At 45.5% G+C, this 23,484-nt stretch overlaps 1 protein-coding gene across 1 annotated transcript in view; it reads right to left on the bottom strand.

Annotated features, from left to right (window-relative positions):
• RASGEF1C (RasGEF domain family member 1C) overlaps positions 1 to 21,936 on the bottom strand; it is an 83,512-nt gene extending 61,576 nt beyond the window's left edge. The window contains exon 1 of the mRNA XM_074883581.1: positions 21,715 to 21,936. Within this exon, the coding sequence (XP_074739682.1) occupies positions 21,715 to 21,750 (36 nt within the window). The 5' untranslated portion in view covers positions 21,751 to 21,936. The remainder of the gene's footprint in view (positions 1 to 21,714) is intronic.
• Between the last annotated feature and the right edge of the window lie 1,548 nt (positions 21,937 to 23,484).

The raw sequence follows: 23,484 nt of genomic DNA, 5'->3' as shown, positions 1-23,484 counted from the left end.
AAAAGCTCAGCAGCTTCCATTTTCAGGCACATCCAAGGTAAGCAATAAGGAGGTAAGACGGCAGTTGGATGTTAAACTTAATCTGGTGCAACCATGCACATTGTGAAGAAAAGATCCTGCTCCCCCATCGCTGGCTGTTGCTTTCCTCGCAACAGAGACAGCAACTGGCAGACAAGCGGGGTGAGTTTGTTCAATCTGCCGATCTAGCAGAAAATGAACACACCGAGAGGTAAAAAACCCTCCAAGGACTGCTCTGCCCCTTATCAAAACTGAACACTGCCCACAGGATAAGCCCAAGGAGTCTGCTCCCATCGGACACAACCTGCAAACCCAAGGCAAGGGAAAGCGAGGAGATGCACAACTCCAAAAGAGGAAAGAGGCTGTTCCTTTTGGCATCAGTTCATGAGTAGGGTAAAACCTTCAAGCCACGCTCTTGGTGAGCAAGTGGCATCCAGCACATGTGGGGGAGGAGACAAAGTTGTGGTTTTTTGGGGCTAGCCAGCAGAGGCAGATTTGTAGAATAATACATAACCAGCACACACAGAGATGCGCACATAAAAATCACAGCACGCGCTGGCAATCTGCATGAGATTTTCTCACAGCTGTGCCGAGAGGCACACTCAAATGGAGGGTGCACATTTTGCCTCCCCGCCGTACAGCTGTAAGCCTGGACGAAGTCCTGCTAAGCACAGAGAAGTGCCATTTTTCATACCAAATCCCTCCCCCCTCTCTGAAATCCTCCGTGTATTTTTGTAATTTGGAAGGAAGAGCACATGTGAGAGAGAGGCATGAGGCCTCACCTACCCAGCATGCGTTCATGGTTAGATGCTGAAGGTACGGGGACGATTTGCATGGGGGCAGCAGGCTTGTGCCAGCAGGTACCAGCCACAGCAGCTCACTGCTGGACAACTGCACAAACTGCCACCGCCCTCCTCGGGTGGCTGTCACAGTCTGAGCTATGTCCACACTGTCCTAGAGGGACACTCAGCTAAACCCAACCGAAACAACCTTTTACTCATTGCACTGGTACTGCCAGCAGAGAGAAAGCAAGCTCTAGTATTTTCTGCAGCCCTTCACCCATCATCTCTCTGGTAAGGTTATCACCCTGGCTCTTCTGCAGGCAAACACCTTTGGGACCCACATCTTCCCAAATATACACAGACCCCCTACTCCTACATTACGGCAAGACAAGGACTAATGTGAACAGGTACTCGGAGTCACAGCATACCCTGCATAAAGAATGGAGTTCCCCTGAACTCATTTCTGTGTGAATGACAGCATCATTTTCAGAAAAAGCATCTCATCTTGATCCCTCTGAGTAATTGCACTGATTGGAGTCACCGGTAGATTGCTCTATGGCTCATTGATTACGCTCACTTTGAATAATTGCATTACTAAAATAGACTGGCTCAGGCACCACTTGAAGACAAGTCAGAGCAGCCAGGGATGGCAGAAGTGGTGCACCCACCTGTACGAGGGCCACCCGAGCAGCCTGACTCCAGGACAGTAGACAGTGCTTGTACAGCTGCAGAGAGCTGACCTCCAGAAGGTCTGCAGCTCATCTGCTCTTCCCTATGGCTGTATCTTGCTCCCGAGTGGATGGGCCACTTCATGCTGTGGTCCCAGACGTGAATTTAGTATGCATGACGGTGTTCCTGAGGGCAGCGCCTACGCGAAGCAATGCTAAACATGCTGACAAAGGCAAGGGAAGTGACCTGGAAATGACAAAGAGAAGCAAGGCAAGGAGCAAAGATGAGGTGGCCAAGAAGAAATGTTTGCACGGTTATATTGATAAAGCCCGCTGAGGAAAGGTGATGAGTTTTGTCTGATAGAGTTGGTACAGAGCAGGCATTGCTAGGTGTCTCTGGTTTGGGCAAAAGCTCTGTAAATTGGCAGCCAGAAGATTAATCTTGTGCCGCCCAGAAGTGGTGGGGGCTACACACAAAAGAAGAACAAACTGCTTTAGTTTTTCATCACGTAGAATATTACATCAAACGGCAGAGACGCACTGTCCTGAGCACAGTTACAGCTTCCTGGCAGCAAGCACAGAGCTGCCACACAATTCTGAGCAGCTTAAACTGTAATTCTCAAAGCTGAGGTCCCTTTTTCATAACAAGCAGCAGCAGAAAAAAAATGTTTCTAATATGTAGAAGGAATCACTTGTAAAATCAGAGATCAATTCTAAAAAACCGAAGAGCTGCTTTTCATGACAGATGATGTTTTAAACACTGCAAGAGAAAAGAAACTTCCCTTAAATAGGTGCCAGTTAATTAATGAGATTTGGTAAATGAGTGCATTTTCTGCGCAACAAACTACAGATTTCCACTTCCAAAGTACATTATGTTAAATTGGACAAAGACCCATTATTCTGGAATAAAAGATTGCCCACTGGAGAGTTCACACTAAAATAAGTATTCCAAGAATATCTTCATCCAGGAGTACAAGCAGTGTATTTGCAAGTGGAGACCAAGCAACCTTTAAATACACTAAATATCTCCTAAAGGAATCAGTACTGTCAAAGATTAGCACTTAGTAGCCAAATTAAACACGGTAGCTGGGCCTATTGGTTTATACAAAAGCTCAGGAGACAGAGGGATGAGCTGCCTCTTGTGAATATAAGATCCTCAGGGCAGGTGTATGCTCTGTAGTATAAAGTCATGAACTGGCTCTGTACCCTGCACTACAGCACGCAGACATCACATCTCTCAGCCTGTCTCGGTACCCTGGGACCACAGAGTACTTTTATTTAAACAGTGAACTACAGTGTGAGCTGGTTTGCCTGGAGTTAGCTTAAGCATTCAGGCACCATGCCACGTTGTGGGGCATGGACAGGACAGGGTGAGCGTCCCTAGCGCTGTGCTGAAGTCCATGGTGGACTTGGCCATTATCATCAAACAGGTGAGCCCATGGCTTGAGCACAAGATAGTGCTGGAGGCCACAAATGGGATGTGTGCTCCCACTCCACACTGGAGGACACAGACATGGCAGCTTTCCATCAGAGTCCCCTCAGACACCCTAAACCTGCTGAGAGATGGCAGAGGTGTCACTAACAAAGTTGACAGAGGAGAGACCAGTCACAAGACCAGTGTGGTTTATAAGGACTCTCCCCAGCTCAACCTGTAACACTGCCAAAGCCAACTCCTCCAAATTCCTCCCCAAACCTCGCCTATAAAAGCTTTACACCAGCAGGGCGCTCAGCACAGATGAAGGGATGCTCACCAGCAATTCACACAGCGGGCCCCTAGGCAGGTAAGTCATTTGGGATAGACACCATCTCAACCACACACTCCAGGTGTCCGTTCCCTAGACCAGCAGATGATAATCTTTAGCAGACTATGTACTACTGACACAGAAAGACTATGCAAGTTATTCTCTGGAATAACAAGCATCAACCTTACCTCCTCAGGAGCATCCCTCTGAGCTCTCTTACTACAAACAGCCAAAGTCAACTCACCAGGATGTCAAGCTCTTGACTTTCATTATGGTAAATTATTCACAGCAGAGGTGTCACTTTAGCAGTGCAAAATTCCTTGCCATTATAAATATTTTCATATCATGACTTTCCTTCTCTTATACCTGTGGAGTCTTAGACCACACTGGTTTCTTCGTGCTTAGACTGTGCATAGCTGTTCCACATAGAGGACAGTCCCCATCTTACTGGAACACAGAGCAAAACTCACAAGAACCCTCTCTAGACCTTCAGAAAGAAGCATTAATATTCATTTCTTACAGCACTTTCAGTGATTTTTTCCCAATCCCCAAAATAAACTTCCCTTTCCTACCAGAAGACCCAACTATGCACACACTCCACCTTCAGTATAATCAATATATTGATACAGAAGTGAATGCCTTGCAGTACATCTTTCTACTGCTTTAATACCCTGACTTTTCCCTATGGCCATTTGAACTAAATCCATTCTAAACCTTAACTATATTTCTGTGCCACTAATTCAGAATTCAAAGGCTTTGCATTGCCAATTACACACATGCACGCACATACCTAGATGTGCATCTTCTGTTAATACTTTAAGAGATACTTGAATCCTTTAACGCTCTCTTCAAGGCCTTTTGCTATTTCCCCACAATGCTATTTAGGCTACAAATTAACCCCACTGAAACATCACTGTTGCCTAATGCTTTTATAACAGCAGACAGGACACTCCACCTTCTCGTACACAGGTATGAAGTCCTGGCTTGCCTATAACCATGTTTTTGCTAACTTATCTAGGGATGAAAACACACAGTTATTCACAACTCCACTTACCCATGTCTGTTTCGACAGTTCAGAGCAGGAGTGCTGAGCCATGTTACAAGCATCATCACTTTTTCTTCAGTGATCTGTTTGGCATTGTCAGAGCTACTAGTTAACACAGATTTTGCACACTAATAGAATGACCAGGACTGTACAGCAGCAGGACAGCAGACAGGTATACTACAGCAGCTAGGACACATCATGCCCCTGATCTCCTGTAACATGCCACCCCTGAAATGGTAGCAGGGAGGAGCACTACTTTCCATTTCCAGACCTGGTTTCATGCTGTCACCCACCCCGAGGCGTGGACGTGGGCAGCAGATTAACCTGTCACAGACAGGATATGGCTGCAGTCTACAAAGGGCTTATCCTCCCCACAGCTTGTGCCAAAATAGCTGGGGAAACACAGTGGAGACTCCAGCACCTGCATGTTCCCCAGAACCTCAATTTACAGCCAACCTTCCAAGAAGCTACTTGTATATCTATGAAGTCTTCAGGACCATATTGACTCTCACCTGTAGGTGATAAAAGGAAAACAAGAGTAGAAATAGTCCCTTCCACAAGCCCTGGCTGCCCAGGTATTCTTGCTGGTAGCAAATGTTTGACTTCTCAGTCTGGGTGGTTTTTAAATTGAAGTCACCTGCAGCATCCTCTTTGGGAAAGCATTTCCTAATGTGCTTTTGTCCATTGGGATAAATGCACATTTCTGTGCTCTGGTTAAAAATTGAGACTTTTTCCTAATGAAGAGAACTGGAACTTCTATGTTGCATAAAGCACTACAGAAATGAAAACACACGTTTCCTATTATGAGCATGAAAAAAGAAAAAGAGAAACCTTCTTACATAAACATGATAGAACAGATGCCCAAGTTGCATACTAAGCATTTTACAGCAGTTTGGGAAAGAAAAGAAATACAAAATTTGAAGTTAATATTCCTCACGGAATGAGATTAAAGATATTATTTTATGCCCTACTTGAAACATCATAGTAATTTTCATCTGCACTCATAAAAATAAATCAGAAGCTGATCTTCCATGCATTAAAATTACCATTTCATGCAACAGTCACAATGTTTCTGAGATGTATGTGCCCTTTGGAACTCCTGCCACAAATAGAGCTGAATTTAGGGACTGCTGCATGCACAAATTTATTACATCAATTCTTTCCAAAGGAGGATATTGTTGTGTACAAAGTACAGTGTGGGCAGCTAGAGAAAAGCATCCAGCACTGAGTAAAGACTCTTACCTTTCAAGAGGTAAATAATTAGAACCAAACTCAAAAAAAAGATCCAACTGCATGACACTGACTGTTGGGTGACTAGCAGAGCCCTGTCTGGAGCACACTCGCTACCCAGACATGAATTAATGAATTTGCAAGCAGTCCCCCTGTCCGCAGCTCAGCCTCTCACAAAGGTGCTCATTTGCAGAGCAAGATACAACTTGCTGTTAGAGAGAAGTTCAATATTCGTTAACCAAAAGAGCCCCCACTTCACGCTGCTGCCTGCAGTACAAATCATCTGCCCATGGGTTTTGTCAATCCCATCACCTGCTGTTTTGTGAACGCTGTACCTAGAGACACCGTGCAATGCATCAACACTCCCAGCCTTCAGCTGGGGCATTTTCATAGCCAGAGTCCAAAGCTGGGAATCAACCACTTTTTGAGTGATTCAAATAGAAAATGCTGGTAAGACAAAAGGTTTCATCTCAAATTTGCATACAGCAACTCATCCTCAAAATGGTTCCCTCTTCGAAAAAGAGCTACATCAAAAGGGAGGCCCGAAGCGGGCAGCTGGGAGATTTACTCCAGGTCCTCCCAGGGAGTCTACAACAGGCTTGCAAGTGCATGCTATTCTTTTTCAACCCAGGACAATAATACATTCAACTGTGCTAAAGCAAAATTGTCAGGCACACAGATTTAAGGAGATAATACCGTGAAGGCTCAGGGACTAGATATAATCATAAAAAGATGCAGGCAGAAGCTGCTTCTTCCTCGCTCTTTGCTGCCAGTTGTCTCCATCGTTGTATTGGATGGGGAGGGCATAGCACAACTGATTCAGAGGAACAGGCACCTGGGGTAACCTTTTCCTCAGCCGCCTGTGGCATACTCTCATGACCCAAATCCAAACCCAGATTGCCCCAATCACCTCTGCTCTTCTGGCTCAGAAAACCCTGGCTCTGGCCACCAACTCAAACAGCTGCACGAGGTGTGTGAGGCACCAGATGTACAAGGGTTCGCTCTGCTGTAGCCAACACTGTCAGGTAAAAGTCTAAGTTGTTTAAGAGGTCTAAGATGACCTTTCTTAGATTCTTCTGTGCCCACATTTCTACTACTGAGCTCTGCAGTAAGTCGTGGCAATGTGCAGATGACCTGAGCAGCTCAGTAAAGCCATGGATGGGAAACACCTAGGTATAGTAGAGACCCAATACTACACAAGCTGTCAAAAAAATCTGCTTTCAAATTTCTGGAAGCCATGTAGAAAAGACCTTCATAGCCATCTGTTTGGTCTCTGTAAGCACTCGGTCCCACTGGAAAAACAGATCTGGCAAACTGGAAATCCCCATAGCCATCTTTCTAACAGCACATGGGCTGAAGTCAGCTACCCCAGTGCTGGTGACACTTGGTCACACATGCTTTTCTCTCTCAACTGTATGCTGCAAAATGCTCTGTTTAAGACACAGCTATGTCAAATAGTCTTGTCACCATCTTCCAAATAACTCATACGAATGTCTCGCATTTTTCAAGTGGTGTCATAAAACGTGGGGCTGCACATGCCAAACACTGACATATTTCACTAATACAATCCAGTAGCAGCATATGGAGAATATTTATACAGCTCTTTATTATTTTTTATGAAAGGTAAACGACCCTTTTGGTGAAATGGTGACTTGCGCTGACAGCATCTTTGTTTTTATGAAAAAAAATACCAATGGCAGGAGGGTCGGGGGGGTTGCAAATCTAACTCATGGGTACAAATTCCTCTGATCCTGTTGTAGGAAAAACATTCTCCTCTTCCCAAGATTTTACTATCATTTATCTTTTAAGCTGGTCTTGCTAAACTAGTTACTTGACACAGTAATGAGTAGAATGAAGAAGATACATATAAATAAAATCCAGATATTGACTGAGTCTTGAAACACAAGTTTCCATGATTTAAAAGTCACGTCCTTGACCTGCTTTCATATCTTAAGGTCAATTACTTCTAAATGAGGAAATGAGTGATTCTGCTCATTTGGGCAGAGCTAACACTAAGCAAAGTTCACTGCATGCACTAGTCTGCCACAGCATTCCCAGGCCCAGGAAGCAGTAAGATTTCAGATGTCTTCCTAATTGCTGCTTTACTAATTGGGGTGGAGGAGTTTTGTCATGATCTTAGCTGTTGACGAACAATTAAGTAGTATGTGGCATTAATTCCTTCTTGATCTACTGAGGAAAGCCAACACGCGTTCAAATTCAAGTGAGAGAAACCAAAGCTAATCAGAGTAATGCAGTATTCGCACACGTTGTCTCACCAAGTGGAAAGCCAAGGAACCAGCACCAGCTCCCTGCAGTGCCAACAGCAAGGATCGCTTCAGCGCTTCCAGCCCAAGCTGGTAAAATACCAAAACCCCAAGTCTTTGCTCTTGCACTCTGTTTGCTGACAGCGATAACTCTAGACAAGTCCCATAATCTCACTGTCCCTCTGTTTCCGTCCAACGAAAGTGGATAACAGCCTGTCTCTAATGTGGAAGGACGTCTTGATAAATGCACTAATTACCACCAGACACCCCACCCAGTAAGTGAGATAGAGGCCATTTATTTGCCTAAAAATCTTCTAGTTATAAAAACACTGCCAGAAAACTCTGCAAATCAAGACCCTGGAATATGATTTAGTTAAATCAATGAGAATTATATAATTAATTTTTAAGAAAGCTCAAAACTAAACAGGAAATTGTTTATATTGACCAGCATACAAAATGCTTTCATGTGCAGAGAACAAATGCAGTTTTATTATTCTTAGCACTGCAGAAGACTCTCATCGAGCCGCTGGGCAGTACCTCCGCTGTCGAACAGCCCATGCAGCCCAGCTGTACCTCCGCTGCTCCATTTGTCATCTCAATGCACCATTTGTTCCTCAGAACACAGATCATCTTACACAAAGCAGTTGTCATGTGTCTTCCCAGTCCCTACCATCTCAAACACTTTACACATTCCTCTCCACATGTGCTCATAAAAATCACTTACCATAAGAGTTTTAAACGGGGCTTGTCAAAACATCAAGATAGAAGGTGTGCAAGACAGAACCTCAGATTTCTTGTGCTACTTGCTGAAACACCCATACACACAGCCTTATACAATAGGCTTTTCTTTCCACAACATACCACAGAGATATTTGGACGTGGCTTATAAAGGAGAAGAATCCTGCCGGGAGGGGAGGCGAGAGAGACACAACAGTCTTAAAAGAAAGCTTCACGCATGTAAAAGTCTACAGGAAGTAAAACCTGGCTATCCGTAACAGAAACGATTAGAAAGTGATTTAAAGCAGTTTGGAAATACTGTTTCAGTGGTTGGTTGAACACCACCTTTAGAATACAAACATTCAGCACACTATTTATAGTCCAAAGGGAAAAACTCCTGATTTCCCCTACCCAAGCACAGCAGGCCAGTCTATTCTCAGTGAAGAACATAAATTTTGAGCAACTCCAATGGACATGAACAAGTCACTGGATTTATCTCAATTTAACTGATTTCAGGAAACTTTAGAAGCAATACTCAAGACAAGTGCTCTCAATCTCAGAGACACTCAAACTCCTACTAGACCTGCTATTGTGTAGATAGCAATTGCTGATTTATTGACTGCAAAATGCCATGGATCAAGCCTTAGTATTTGCCAATATCTCTGCTGAAATTGGCCTTTAATGGTCCAATCCAACTCCCATTAATGAGAAAGGAACAACACCTATTTTCTTTAATGGAGTTGAATGAAGTTGTAGCAGTTAGCATCGGATCAGGAAAAATAAAACATTTGGACCAATTAGTCTTACTGGCTGCATTTTATCTGATATGAAAACTTCAAATCTAGGGCTACAACACAGAAATTATACTGCTGTTTACAAATTAAAAAAAAAAGTGCAGAAGTAGAAATCCACCTCTCGTTCACTCGGGTGTAATTCAGAAGTAACCCTGGCGAAGCCAGGGCATCTCCAGGAACATAAATACAAAGTGACAGGGAAATCCAGCCTACTATTCACATCACATATTTCATGCTTCTTTCTATTTCACAGTAATACACCAAGTTAAGCTGCTTATTAGATGGGCACATTCTCCTAGCCGGACTTGTATTTTATGCTGGGCTCACCATCAGTACCAACTGCCCTTTAATCATAATTTTGCTGTCATTTGTGGTTCCATTTCGGAGGGTACTTGTTTTAATACACAAACTGGATAGCTGTTTGCACTGCTATACCCCAGGAGAAAGAGGCGCATGAGTAATGCCACGAGGACTTAGTTGTAACCATCCCTATCTATACCAATCTCTTGCACATTTTTCTAACACACTATACTCTCAAATATTTCTGCTGGCCTACATGACACTGTGGCACGTGCTTCCAAGCCCCACAGCACATCAATTTGCAAATAATGACCTTCCTGAAATGACCTAATAACATCTAGTAACGGAGAGAACAACACAGTTGTTGCACAGAAGGTCTTTCACAGAATGAAAACCACCAAATTTTTACTAGCAGAATCACAAATGGACACATGGTTCTCCTCTGATCTATTTATTTTTAAGAAATGCCTCGTATCAGTTAATGAAGTTATCCTAGGAAACAAAAACAAGCCCAAACCAGCAATTTCAAAACACACACTGCTGTCTGGCAGCTTATGAATGAAATGCTCCATAGGTATGCGTGTACATTTATAATTTACTACACCACATTAAGAAATAAGACAACTGCAAACGACAAGCTGATGCTCTCCCAGCTGTGTACACTACGTAATATCTTCTATCAGGGCTTAGCCAGCCTCACAACCAACTTCTCACTTCTGAGACAAACAGAAGGATCTAAATCATCTCCAGCAACCGAGTAACAAATGGCAGCAACTCTGCCTTTATAAAGTTTGTATTGTGGGTGCTTTAAAACAATACACACTGAGCATCTGAAATGCTGTTTAACAAACGCACACGCCAGGAACAAAAGCACAAATCCTGTCCCTGACGCACAGAACAAGTATACAAGGCTTGTGCTGGCAGCCTCCAGAGGCTGAAATGATCAGAAATCTCTCCTCCCTCCAGCTCTTGGCACCGCAGCAGCCAGGAGAGAAGCTGCTAACCTTGTCCTCCAGCAGTGCTTGGAGATGGGGAGCACTAACTGCACCTCTCCCTCCATCTCCTCTCTTTGAAGCAGGACAGAAAACGCCAAGGGATACTGCTCCTTAGGAGGGACAAATATCATGGCCTATTGCCTGCTTCTCACCTCTCACATCTTGTGTGCACAAGGCACAAGTGGTCCAGCTATGCCAAAGTTCACCCCAGGTCCCAAAAGAGAAGGGTCTTGTCTGACCTTGAGCTACTCCAGACCTTGCTTTCAACCTGCATCCTGAACTTGTATAAAGTCCCTGCTAATCTCACACAGAGGCAGACAGCTCGTGTAGGACCAAAGAGCCAAGTACTCGACACGGCAGTAAGGAAACAGCTAAATAACTTACAGCCTGTAGCCTTGATCTGCAAACACCCAGGTTTAGATACTGTCCCTACTGACTTATGAAGAACTGCTCCCATGCCCCAAATTACTTAACTATTTAAAATATTTGCAAGATTACAGGTTTAATATACATGTCAATTTGTCATGATAATGTATTTTAAAGAGAGCAAAGTAAAGAAAGTTCAAACCCTGATCTTCCAAACCCTGCTTGCTTCTTGACTTGGTTGTGTTGGATGTGATTGACACACTAATCATTCTTAAAGTGACAAACTCATTTATAAAAACAAAACCAACAAAAAACCCCAAACAAATCACAAAACAACGCCAAACAAACAAAAAGACCTTCAGCATAGAACTACTTGATTTACTTGATTCTGTCAGGTCAGGACTCTGATCATGTACCATAACCCAAAAGGATATGTCAATAAGCCAAATTAACTCCTCTACCTGTCTTTCACTTTTCCTTTTCTCTCCCCTCCCCTTTTTCTGCCAATAGGTATTGTAGCTTATCCTGACTGAGAAAAACAACGGACCCCAATTGTGTCTGTGACCAGGTGACAGAGGAGGTCATGTTAGAGACACCTAAACATCTCCAGCTATTAAAACCACTGGATTTGCAGCAGCTCCAGATGTTACACTGCAGGAAAGAAACAGGAACAAGCTGCTACTCAAGTAAAAAGTACAGTCAGTTCATAAGTGAAGAGGCAACACAAAGATTTTAAAGCTTCATACCCAAATCCAAGGGCTGCTGCTTTCTGAAGACATGATAGCCAGAACATGATGGTGCGACTGCAGGATCAGCCCCTCTGGAACACGGCACCAAACTCAGCCAGCCCCACACTTAGCTTTAAGCATGCTCCCAGCTCCGGAAGAAAACTCTAGATACAGTTCTAAGCACATAACTAATCCTATGAAATTTAGGGAGATGTAGGCTTTCCTCTAAGTACTCAGCAGGAGTAGACTCAATAGAAGAACTGCCTTGCTGATTCAGGCCTCACGCAGTGACTCGGTCACAGGATAATTTACACAACACTTTCACATACTCTTGATCTTTCAAACTGAATTTCTCTATTGGAACCACCTGCACCCATAACCTTGGTGAGTTATTTCACACTGTGTTATCAAATGGCCAAATCATAAGTGACCCACGTAATTGTAATCCCAAACTCCTTTCTCTGCATGTGGATAAGGAAGCTCTTCAGCATTTCAGTTCCATGAACAAGATGACAGATTTGAATGAAGTGATGGAAAAAAATCAGATCTTAACAGCCATCTTTGTTCTCTGCAGACCCATGGAGTACACACAGCATCTTGCCTGTGATCTGGCTTCAATACAGCTAAAGTCCCCTGGCAGCAACTCAGGGACAGCCACTGAGCCCTGGGGCTTTCAGAGGGCACCTTCTCCAGCCCACAGGGCAGAGCAAGGGACTGTGTGAAGATGCTCCTGAAGTCCGCTCTCTTGCCCGACTTCTATAGCCCTGCATGATCCTCATTTCTATACCCTCTCCTGAGCCCCAGCCCTGCAGAAAGCATCAGGCCTTTTGCCAGCACCAATGTGGAACACTGCAGCTTCTTGTGGCTTTCCCTTTTATCTGCTTTAATTTGTGGAAGATATGTGGAATGTGAGCCCCAAGCCCAGCTGACCAGGCTGTACATAGTATATGATGTTTATACACATGCATTGGAACAGACTATATGCACACGTTCAAAATTGCTGTAATCAGGAAATGAGCCATGAAATGTGTAAGCGATGGCACATTAATAATCTGTTTTATAGCTTAAATTAGAATCTTTGGAATTTCACAGCCAGAGACTTTTAAATAGGTCAAAAAATGTGGTAATCACACTTAATGATCACACTGTGATACGCACTGCATCAGAGCTAGGAGTGAGGAAACCTGAGCAGAATGGATATGAACTACTTGCACATTCAAAAAAAGCATTTAATGAACCTCAAGTGATTTTTATACCAAAAACAAAACACGCAGCCCAGGCAAGAAGTTTTTTGCTTTTGGTCCTGCTCTTCAGAAGTGAGCTGCAAGATTCCATATGATCAGAGAGATCAAATGCTGTGCCTCTACACCTTCCTTTTAGTGGGCATTGAAGATTAGCAAAGGCTCTGGACTTGACCACTTACAACTAGTGAGCATTTAAGTGGTGGAAAGAAAGCCTTCCCCAGCTGAGGAAAACTGGTTTATTACTGCACTTGCCCATGCACATTTCACCCCAGGTAAAGTTAAAGCACATTCCTAGGTATGAGCTTTTTGATTTCTTTTAAACAAAAGAGCAAGAATCAACAGACCAATCACAGTAATCTAGGCTCCAAACCAGGGAAACCCTTCACAATTTTTCTAAGTTCAGACACATGCTTATGTTCTCTTTACACCAGTTTGACTTTAGGTACAATAAACCTGATGGAAAAATTGTGGAAAGAATGAGAATTTCAGCAAAATAGACAGTTGCTGCTAATTAATCCTGTCCTGTCAAGCTGCTGACACAAAACCAAAAAGGTAAACCAAGAAAAAAAATACACCAGCTATATTCTGTGGAAACAAAGTCAATGTTTGTCTACTGTGAAAGTACAAAGTCAGCAGGGGAGACTGCTTGGAAGCTTGTAAGAAAGCAGGAGAGAAATGTTTTTTTGGTTTCTTTTTTCCTCTAGTCAAACTTGGCTTCTTCTAAAAAACAAAGCAAGGCAAAAGATGAAAGGCCTTCTTTTCTGAAGCCAAAGATGAAGGATACAAAGAATATTAATGACTAACAAGTCTGTCTGTAAATGCCATGAGCTTAGCTGTAGTAGGGACAAAAAGGAGGAACAGCACTGCTATTAACTAATGAAGTTTCTGATCTAACGAGCAGTGATAAAGGCTGATTGGGTCATTTATGGAAGGGAGTGTTAGTGCAGAAGAACACAGGTTCCCTACGGAGGATAAAAGGAAAGAGGGAAAGATGCCATTATATACATGCAAAAGCTTAGGATGGTTGTGGTTCATTCACAAAGCACGTAAAGGTACTAAATTCCCAATTAGGGTTTGTCTGTCCCTCATGCACGTTTGTAGGCGCAGGTACATGAACGGCTCTCCTGCAGGGAAGCTCGAGAATTGTTGCAAACTTGTCACTTGCCTTCTATTACAAAACATTGGATTTTGATGAATCACATTTCCTAAAGGAAGACTTCAAAACACACAGAAGCTTGCCTTTGTCGTGGTTATTGGACCCGGGGCAAGCCTGCCGGGCCACCGCAGCTTCCCAAGACCCCTGCATGCCACAGCGGTCCAGGAGGGTCTTACAGACAAAGGACAGAGCAGCAAGGGAGGCAGGCGCCAGCCTCTCGTCTCCACACTGCCCTGCAAGATCAGTGCAAAGCACGTTCCTCCATGTTTGAAGTTTGCCCGTTCTCTTTCGAGAAATTCTTCTAACTTAAAGAGATGAAGCACAATATAATCAGGAATAAAAAAAACAACTCAGAGCCAAAAGTGACACGACGCAAACTTCAAATTTGGAAACTGATTCATTTGCCAGCTCATAGGCATACACACCTAGCGTGTCTATATTTATATGCATGGACTCAGGCTCTCTGCTCTGTGGAGGCATTCTGAGTATTTTTAAATCAGTGAGAAATCAAGAATCGCTGCACTTACAGGAGAGAAGATGGAAAAATCACCCTTTCTCTAAGTTCCAACCATTCAGGTTACAGGAGTCTTGACACAGCAGGTCTCCTTGCAACATCCAGCAACACTAAGAGCCAGGACGGATACAAAATTTTCTCTGAGATTCTTTCCCTTGACAGGCTCGCTCCTGCAGACAAACTGTATTTTGGATTGAAGTCTGATTCAGTAGACGATATGAGAAGCCTTTGTGTTGGGATGGAAATCTGGGGAGCATTCTGACCGTGTGAAAGATGGTAACGTTTAACCAAGTACTGCCAGAGAGCTGTGCTGGCTGCCCCTGCCTTACAGGGCTGGGAATTAAAAGCTGCAAGTTCAATGCCCACCTTTGTCCATAACCCACAGTGGTCTCAGCAGATCACCAAACTCTCTTAGCATCTCCTTCTAGAAAATGGGGGATAACAACATGTATCAGCAGCATCACAAAGGTTTGTTAATGTAAGCACTTTATAGATAAGGTACATCAAGACAGCAGTTAGCAGAGGGATTTGGGGCACAGACAGACGTAAAGCCAAAGTACTCCTATCATACACTCTCTTTAGACAAGCATAGCAGCAGATCAGCTCCCTGCATTTAGTGGTTGTGGGTTCCATCCTTTCAACATACTGAGCACTCTGCCTTTGATCCAAAAAATGAGTCCGAGGAGAATATTCACATATTTCATGTTAATCATATGCTTAAATCCTCTGAATCTATAAAGAGGGTAAAAGAGAAAAGCACTCCTTGGCTCCAAAACAAACACAAATTCCCAGAAGTTATATTTAGGACATGAGCAAACATTTGGCCAGCAAAGGAAAGGCCTTCACTACACACCTGCTAAGCTTCTGCATCCCTGAAGAAACCTGCAGGTGGGAAAGGTGTCCGGAGTGAGTTGCTTAGACAAAACATTTCTAACATATCCAATGCGATGCAATTAGAGAGAAGCACCCCAGAGCATCTGAACTACTATTCCACAGGCAGAGCAGACCTTGAGCAAGGAAATGAGAAAAAAAGAATAGTTTACTAAGTTACCACACAGATTTAAACTTATGGTTATGAAATCATTTGTTACTATTAATTCCTTCATTTATTAGCTGTCTACTGTGAGAGTACAGGCACTGCCACACAGACCTCACAAACACCATGTGCCTTGCAGCAGCCATCAGCAGCACCTAGAAAGCATCTTCTCCTAACTCGGTATCAGAGAGCAACAATACTAAGCAGAAAGGCACTGGACTCCCCTTAAAGCCTTGTCCATTCTAAGTACACACTGCTCCCTCTCATTGTAGCTATCTGAAACATCTAATTCCTTTTTACATCCTTCGCTAAACTCCTGGCCTAGCTAATGCCCTGGGGCTATGAGTCTCCTACTCGCTGGCTGGGGTGTCCAGGAGTCTCTGCTCTGGCACCAACCCCACCTTGATTCGTTTCCCACAGGTGCATCAGCCAGCGGAAGGGACACGGCGCTCCTGGTGCACAGGTGAGCTCAGCACAGCGAGAGCTGGTACCTGCAGCATCAGGGTGCACTGAGCTCCACACAGGCACAGACACGCTCCTGCAGAGCAAAGAGTGCTTCAAGCCGCATCCATGACGGCAGCGTGGACATATCCCTGACCAGATCAGCATCTGCAGCCTAAACAAGTGATTGACTGCCAGAGATTATTTTCAAAACTCTGTTAAAAAGCATGTATAGCGAGAAAAGCGTGAGGCAATTAAAGGACCACCATCCAGAGCCTGATTGCTTTAGCAGATCTGTAAACATTATCCAGCTTACTCACAGCAACATCACGCTTTGCCAGCGATGCGAAAAGGACAAATCACTCTCTCACCAGTGTAAATCACCCAAGATGCTAAATAAAGCTGCTAATTATTTCTAAGGATTTTTAAAGAATCCTTTAAGATTACTGTCCCCAAATTTGATTAAAACACTTTAAATCTTTGCAACTGAATATCCTTAGGTGAAGCTGACTTGATGTTATAATAGAAATGTTTTCTCCTCAACTGTCTTTCTGTGGAGTGTGCTGTATTTTAACAGTACTCACCACTGTGTGTATTAATATTTAACCTAATAAACCAGAGGGAGCTGTATCAGTCACATCTTACAAAGGGTTAACAAGGTAATTACCTTCCTTGGTTGGCTGAATTAGAACTATACAAAATGCCGTGCCTCAGAGGAGGCAGAAACATATTCCTATCTTCACCTGCTGTAAACCAAGAACGACAAGGGATGGAATTACATCAGTGGGTGAGGCTGTAAGAAGTCCAAGGGAAGTTAACACAGCAGCAGAAATGCTGGTTTTGTTTCTCCACCTCCTTTGCAAGACCTTTGCTGTCCCAAGGTTTGTAGGTACCACTGAACACCACAAAGTTCACTGCTATTGCAACTCATCAGCGTGGGCTGGCAGGCCCCATCACTGGGAAACCCTCTGCAGAGGGCTGAATGCCCCAGAAGACAGAACCATGACTTCCTTTCTCACCATTTTCCTGGGGGAAGCAGCATTGTCTCTCATGATGGGGTAAGCAACAAGGCATAGCTCCAAGACAGTGCAGTCTCAGAGCATCTCTGACAATAAGCTAAGACCTCTTAGACATCTCTAATACCACCCAAGAGGACAGCTTGAACAGACTTCACTGCCAGGCACCTTCCCCCGGCTCTACCCACAACCACTAAATGCAGGGAGCTGATCTCCCGCTATGCTTGTCTAAAGAGAGTGTATGATAGGAGTACTTTGGCTTTACATCTGTCTGTGCCCCAAATCCCTCTGCTAACTGCTGTCTTGATGCTCCTTATCTACTCCTCTGCTCTACCATTTCTTTGTTATAATCTATAAAGAGCCAGAGGGTAACAAATGAATGCACTCCTCATCCTCAGCCCTCTACCCTGTCATCCTTCTCCATCCTACACAGGCAGTGCACTCCTCCTCCCATCCTTAACAAAATAAGCAAGATTTAAAGAGTCCTGGAAAGCAGGGCATCAGCAAGGTGCATCTTGCAGTGCCGAGGGCAGAGACCTCTCCAGGCAGGAGGTGCCACGGCCTGCATCACAGAGCACAGGTATCCCACAGCAGGAGCTGAACTTGGGTAAGGACTGCTGGAATACACCTTTTGTGCTATATCGGCTTGAGAGCAATAATTAAATTCCAGCCTAATTTCCTTCTGATCTACAGCTCTAACTCCTGAATGACTTCCATTAAGTCAGTTACCAGTGTGGTGCTACTCTGGATTTTTGCCTTAAATAAGGAGCCCATGAAGCTACTAAAGCAATGACAATTTTTTATCTATGAAACTCCTGCCCAGGAAATCTCCTTGTGGAATATAAGGGTCAGTATTTTAGGTTTAGATGTGCCACCGCCACCCTACTCTGAAAACACAGGGGCAGGGAACTCTATTAAAGGACCATCAAGTCTAGAAAATACAATCCGAGCACAAATGGTTCCTCCTCTGCTCATCTCCGGGTGTTTCACGCCATGCCAGAACCTCGCTGAGGGACCAGTGCGGGTCCTCACACAAGCCACCAAAACACCCCAAGCTATACAGCGTCAGCCAGGAACACCCGGGGTATTAAAGCCATCACTGACACACGCGGTCTGGGCAGCTGCTCCCACGTCCTCTTAATTAGAAACTACGGACACGCTCACGCTGTAAGCACATCTTTGACATAACATGGCATGACAATTTCTTCAGAGTCACCGAAATGCAGAGCATACAAATAAACCTGAATGCTGAAACCATTTCATTGTTCCTAAGAATATGCACGTTGCACCTGTTACGACCAAGGGCACTGCCTGTGCCTTGGAGCTGATTATTTCAGCCTCTAACAAGCCGGTCTGGGAGGACTGTTAAATTCCGGGAGTAAATAAAGCACAACAAAATTATTTTAAAAGAAGAAATCATTACCGAATACACAGAGCAAGGTCTTCAAACCCAAGGTAAAGGAAACAATCCTCAAACTGACATTTTTCCCTGAGCTTCTTACAGCCGCTGAGTCAGTTTAAATCAAATTTAGCTGAAAGAAAATAACTCCAAGATTGCTATTGCTGAAGTCCTACCCCGAACCAAATGTTTGGGAGTCCAAGCGCACACCCCCACCCCCCCCGGCCCAGGACTCCGACCAGGGAGGAAGGCAGGCGGGACACCCGCCGCGACACAACCGGGGAGCACCCCCCCAAACCCCATCCCGGCAGCAGGGACCGGCCCGCTGAGGCGACGCTCCCGCAGCCCCCGGAGGGAACCGGAGCCGCAGGGAGCAGGTGGCCGAACCGGTCCCTGCAGCCCAGCCCCGGCGCCGCCGCCGCCAGCCGGGGCCCCAGCGCCAACACGCGTGGGGCGCCGGGGGGGCGATTTTTACGCGGAGAGAGGGAAACGGAGGAGCGCGGGAGAGGGAAGCAGCATCCCCGGCTGCGGCAGCGCGGTGGCGGGCAGGGCGCTGGGGGAGGGGACCGGCACCGGCCGCGGCGGGACTCACCGAGCTACGCGCGGCTGCTGCCCCCGCTGCCGTCCATGGGGGCGGCGGGGGGACGGGAGCCCGCTGCGGGCGAGAGCCGCCCCAGGATCCGCCGCATCTGCCCGCCGCCGCCGCGGAGGAGGAGGAGAAGGAGGAGGAGGAGGAGGAGGAGGAGGAGGAAGAGGAGACCGCGCCGCACCGCCCCGGAGCAGCCCGGCCGCAGAGCGCCGCCTGCCCGCCGCGCCCGGGATGGGACCGGCTGCGGCGGGGGGGGGGGGGGCGGCCGCGGGGGCAGGTGCAGCCGCCGGGGGGGCGGCGCGGAGCCGGGCGCGGCCCCGGGGCGGAACGGGACCGGCTGAGCCCGGGGCGGTGGCGCCGGCGGCCGTACGCGGTAAATGGAGAGACGCGAGGGGGGGGGCGTATCTAGAAGCGCCTGTGCATAACGTGGCCGGGTGTGAATCCGCCCCGCGAGGGCTTTTAATGAAGTACAGATGTTCCCTAATATAATTATATCGTCCTCTTCCTGATAATTGGCTCTGGCAGTCGTGCTGATCGAAATCCCCCCTCCCCACGCGGCCCCTCCTGCCGCTCCGCGGCCGCGCAGAGTCGGAGCCTCCCGTGGGACCCGCAGCTGCGGGAGGGCCCCCCTTCCCCCCCCCCCCCCCCCCCCCGGACCCAGGACCCCGCTGCCCGAACCCCGCATTTAGAGACCTGTGATTCCAATGGAGCCTTTCGGCTCACAGCAGGTGAAAATAAGGGGCAACATGTATTTGCTTATTTCTTAAAGTGCACGGCCTTGGAAAGCAAAACGACTGGGCTGCTTGTAGGAAGGGAGGACAGAACATCCTACTTGTATAAATGAAAGGTTACGACAGATGTTGGCGAAGGGCCATCTTATTGAACAGGAGCGCAACACCGCTTTAGGATGGCAACAGAGGATGAGCAGGACCAGCACCCCCCCCTCCACTGCTCCTTCACTATACCTGCGCTCTCAACGGGCCAGGTGAGCTGCAGCTGGTTAAAACACTCCAGTTCTCCTCAGTTTGGTTCCTCTTTAGAGAAATTGCCAATGAGGACACGCTAATACAAGCCAGATGTGTGGGCGTTTTATGCATGTATGTGGGGAAAATAGATCAAGCCCACAAATTCATCTTGCAGAGGACAAGCAGCCAACGCAAGGTAATGATTTCTAGTCACTACAGGCCTCAGACCAGACTTCTTTCACCCGATGACTCAAGGCTGAAACGCAGCCGTGCCATGCCTGCTGACACTTGGGCACTGTGAGGAGTGTAAATACTGCAGATAAGCAGGATTAGGGAATTCTCCTAGCCCAGGGTTGCGGAGGGAAGCAGCAGACCGCCTGCACATCTGTACCTCTCTCTATATGTCAGCCCAGGCAGTGTCTACGGGTTGGGCATTCCTGCGTGTTAACACAAAATGCAGGTTGGAAGTGAGCTCCCCCACCCCTGAAAGAGAGCAGGTCCTGCCTGCTCCTCTTACACGGTCCAGGATCTCAGCCACCAGCTTCTATCGACTGCTTTCTGTTTTAAGTGAAGGCAAGTGACTACAGTCCTTTCAAGCAATGACCAACTTCTCAGCCCAAGCCCACAACAGTAAGTCACCTCCCATTTTATATTTACCACTGGTATCAAGATAACACCTGTGGACTGAGAATCATTTTGTACCTATGCAAAGGACTTGCTCTACCCAGAAACTGAGGCTACCTCAGCATTAATTCTGGCCTCAAGCCCATGCTCCAAGTCTGTCCCTTTGCAGGTTTTTCCTCTGGAACAAACTAGCCTCCAGCCAGGCAAGCTCAGCTCCAAGAGGGTGGCTCTGCAGGCCAGGTTTAAAGACAGATAGAGACACACTGAATTGCATACACAGACACCAGCCCTCTGCACATGGGTCTCTGCCTTTTCCTCCTCAGGAACAGTAAAATGCTCCTTGGTTTTGCATCTGTGCTCTGCAGATTTCTGAAGGACACAGGCAGATGGGTGTGTGTGTGTGTGTGTGTGTCTCACAAGCTGTGTGTGGCATGGGGCATCCTTGGTTTGCCTTCAGTTGGGCCCCTTTGGGGTTTTGCTCACCCTCTAATACCCCCATGTCTGTTCAGAAGACAGGGAAGCTTACATGATTACAGAGATGTAAGTGATGCTGTATCTTCCAGCCACCATTTTTCATACGCCTGCTTTCTGCAAAGGTGTAATGTCAGAAGCAGCTGGGTGTATTCCCTGAGCACAGATGCCACTGCAGCGGGTGGCTTAGGAGGCAGGACAGGGATAAAGAAGCTAAGACTATCCTTTCCTCCAGTTTCACTTCAGCCATGTTAGAATCTTTTCTTAGAAGGATATAAATACAGAAGAGGTGAGGGAAGCACAAAATCAACGCAACCTGGAACAACATGGCTTGATCCAGAGGGCAGGCAGCCTGACAGACTGATTCCACATTTCTCTCTTAAGGTCTTTTATCTAAATGTTAGCTTTTTTACTTTAAAGACCCATCATTATTACAGGCGCTCACTCAGACTTCCCGATCTTCCTCTAAAACCAACATAGAAATAGCTTCAGAGAATTATCTAGTTTAATTTTCCGTCAAGACAGATGCAGGAAAACATTCACCCTAAATGGGGGAGTCCTCCAGTTTATGAGCTGTTGAGTGAAGATACAAGTAGACTCACACACTTACCTTATTGGCAACATTCTTGTTTTTCTTATGCTTCATGGACCTTTCAGCAGGAGTCTTCTCCTCCCCCCCAGTTCTACAGATCAGTAGTTTTCAGCTGTTTCTCATCGACTTAGTTTTTCTACCATCTTTCCAGGTGTTAAGCTGATAAGTGTGATTTCCAAGGATCAGCTTTGTCGAAAAGAGGAGGAACAGTATACTTACTCCTCTCTGACCTCTGTTATATTTCCCCGTCCTCCACCCGTTATTAAAGGTAGATGGTTCAGAGCTGGCTTCAACTTGTTCCTTAGATATTCCAGAGTAATCTTCTTCAGGCTTTGCCCGTTTCAGTGTACCTTTTGTTTCTGTGCCCCTCTGCAAGTAGGTACATGTTGTTTCCTGGAGCTGTTCTCCTGGAAGTAGAAAACAGGGAGGCTTACTGTAGAATTCAACCAATAACAGGTCAATCATTGATTTTGCTCTTTATTTCATTCCATTTTAAGAATAAATGCTTTCTTAAAAGAAACAAGGTAATGTAACTGTTTGATCCTGAGCAAATAAGAACAACGCCTTTTTCCTCCGGGTATAAGGCACCTGTCCAACATTTTATTAACTTTGCTAATTGCATTAAGCATCCTGCAGTGCTGAACAGTCCTCAGCTGTTAATTCCCAGATCACTATAGTTTAGTTGACTGTTGAATGAGAAAAATTCATAGCAGGGGAAAAAAAAAAAAGACAGACATTTTAGACCCACAGTAGCAACCAAATGATCATACAGTTCTGAACTGCGATCAGCTCCTAGAAGTGATCATATTTTATGAACTACTGGAAGATGATGTTAGGACTCACACAATAAATATGACACGCTTCTGAGCTGTATGGGTACAAGTGAGATTGATTGATAGATCTTACATGTTCAGACATTTATACAAACAAGAAAAATTAGGTTTCCATATGTGAATATTTTATGCAGATTTTTATGCAGATAAATTGTATCTGCTCTTTCATTTTGTTACCCCTAGTATTTCATGTGAACATAATAATAATCTGAATTTACATACACAAATTACTGGAAGGTCTGGATCTGGCACATTGGGGAGTAATTTCTGGCTGGAAACATTAGCAGCGTGATAACTATTTAGACAACTATATGAAATTAAATAAGCACTTGTCAAAGGAAAAATGCATTGTTATGAAAACTGGAATTGGTATAGTCTCAAATAAAAATGTAGTCTGTGAAAAAGAGTTAATCAGAAATTCTCTGCTGCCACTCTCCTGCCTTACTACTTTTCTTATTTCTTTCCTCCTTTTCCTGGGGTGAAATCCTGCCACCCAGAAGCGGAGAGCTGGGAAGGCAGCAGCAGCTGTACCATGCTGCAGAGGTGGAAAAGCAGTAAATCACCGCTCAAAGCAGAGGGTTGGCAGGCTCCCTGCAGCCTGGGCTGGTGGCTCTGCCTCCAGGGATCAAACCTGCATGTGCCAGAGGGGCACCCTGTCCACGATGTGTGTGCACCACACACACAAGGACTGGTGGTGCGTGCACAGTAGGTTTGACATGGGAAATGTTGGACTTCATTATTTTGGTCCTGGCAGTAAGTCAAGACCTGAATTCTGCTCAAGAAGTAACAGAAGGAGAAGCAAGGTTAGAGGGGATGTATGGAAGAAGCTTCAACTGTCCTGCAACCACTGTCAGGCAGTGGTTTCCAGTTGACATGTAGCCACATTTTCCATTTTTAAGAAGCACAAGGGCCTTTTGACCGAGGTTTTGTGAAAGGAATATTATTTCTGCCTTTC

Source organism: Strix uralensis, chromosome 14, assembly GCF_047716275.1.
Source record: "Strix uralensis isolate ZFMK-TIS-50842 chromosome 14, bStrUra1, whole genome shotgun sequence".
NCBI lineage: Eukaryota > Metazoa > Chordata > Aves > Strigiformes > Strigidae > Strix > Strix uralensis.
The sequence above is the reverse complement of the archived record's forward strand: the minus strand, read 5'-3'. Positions and strand labels throughout refer to the sequence as shown.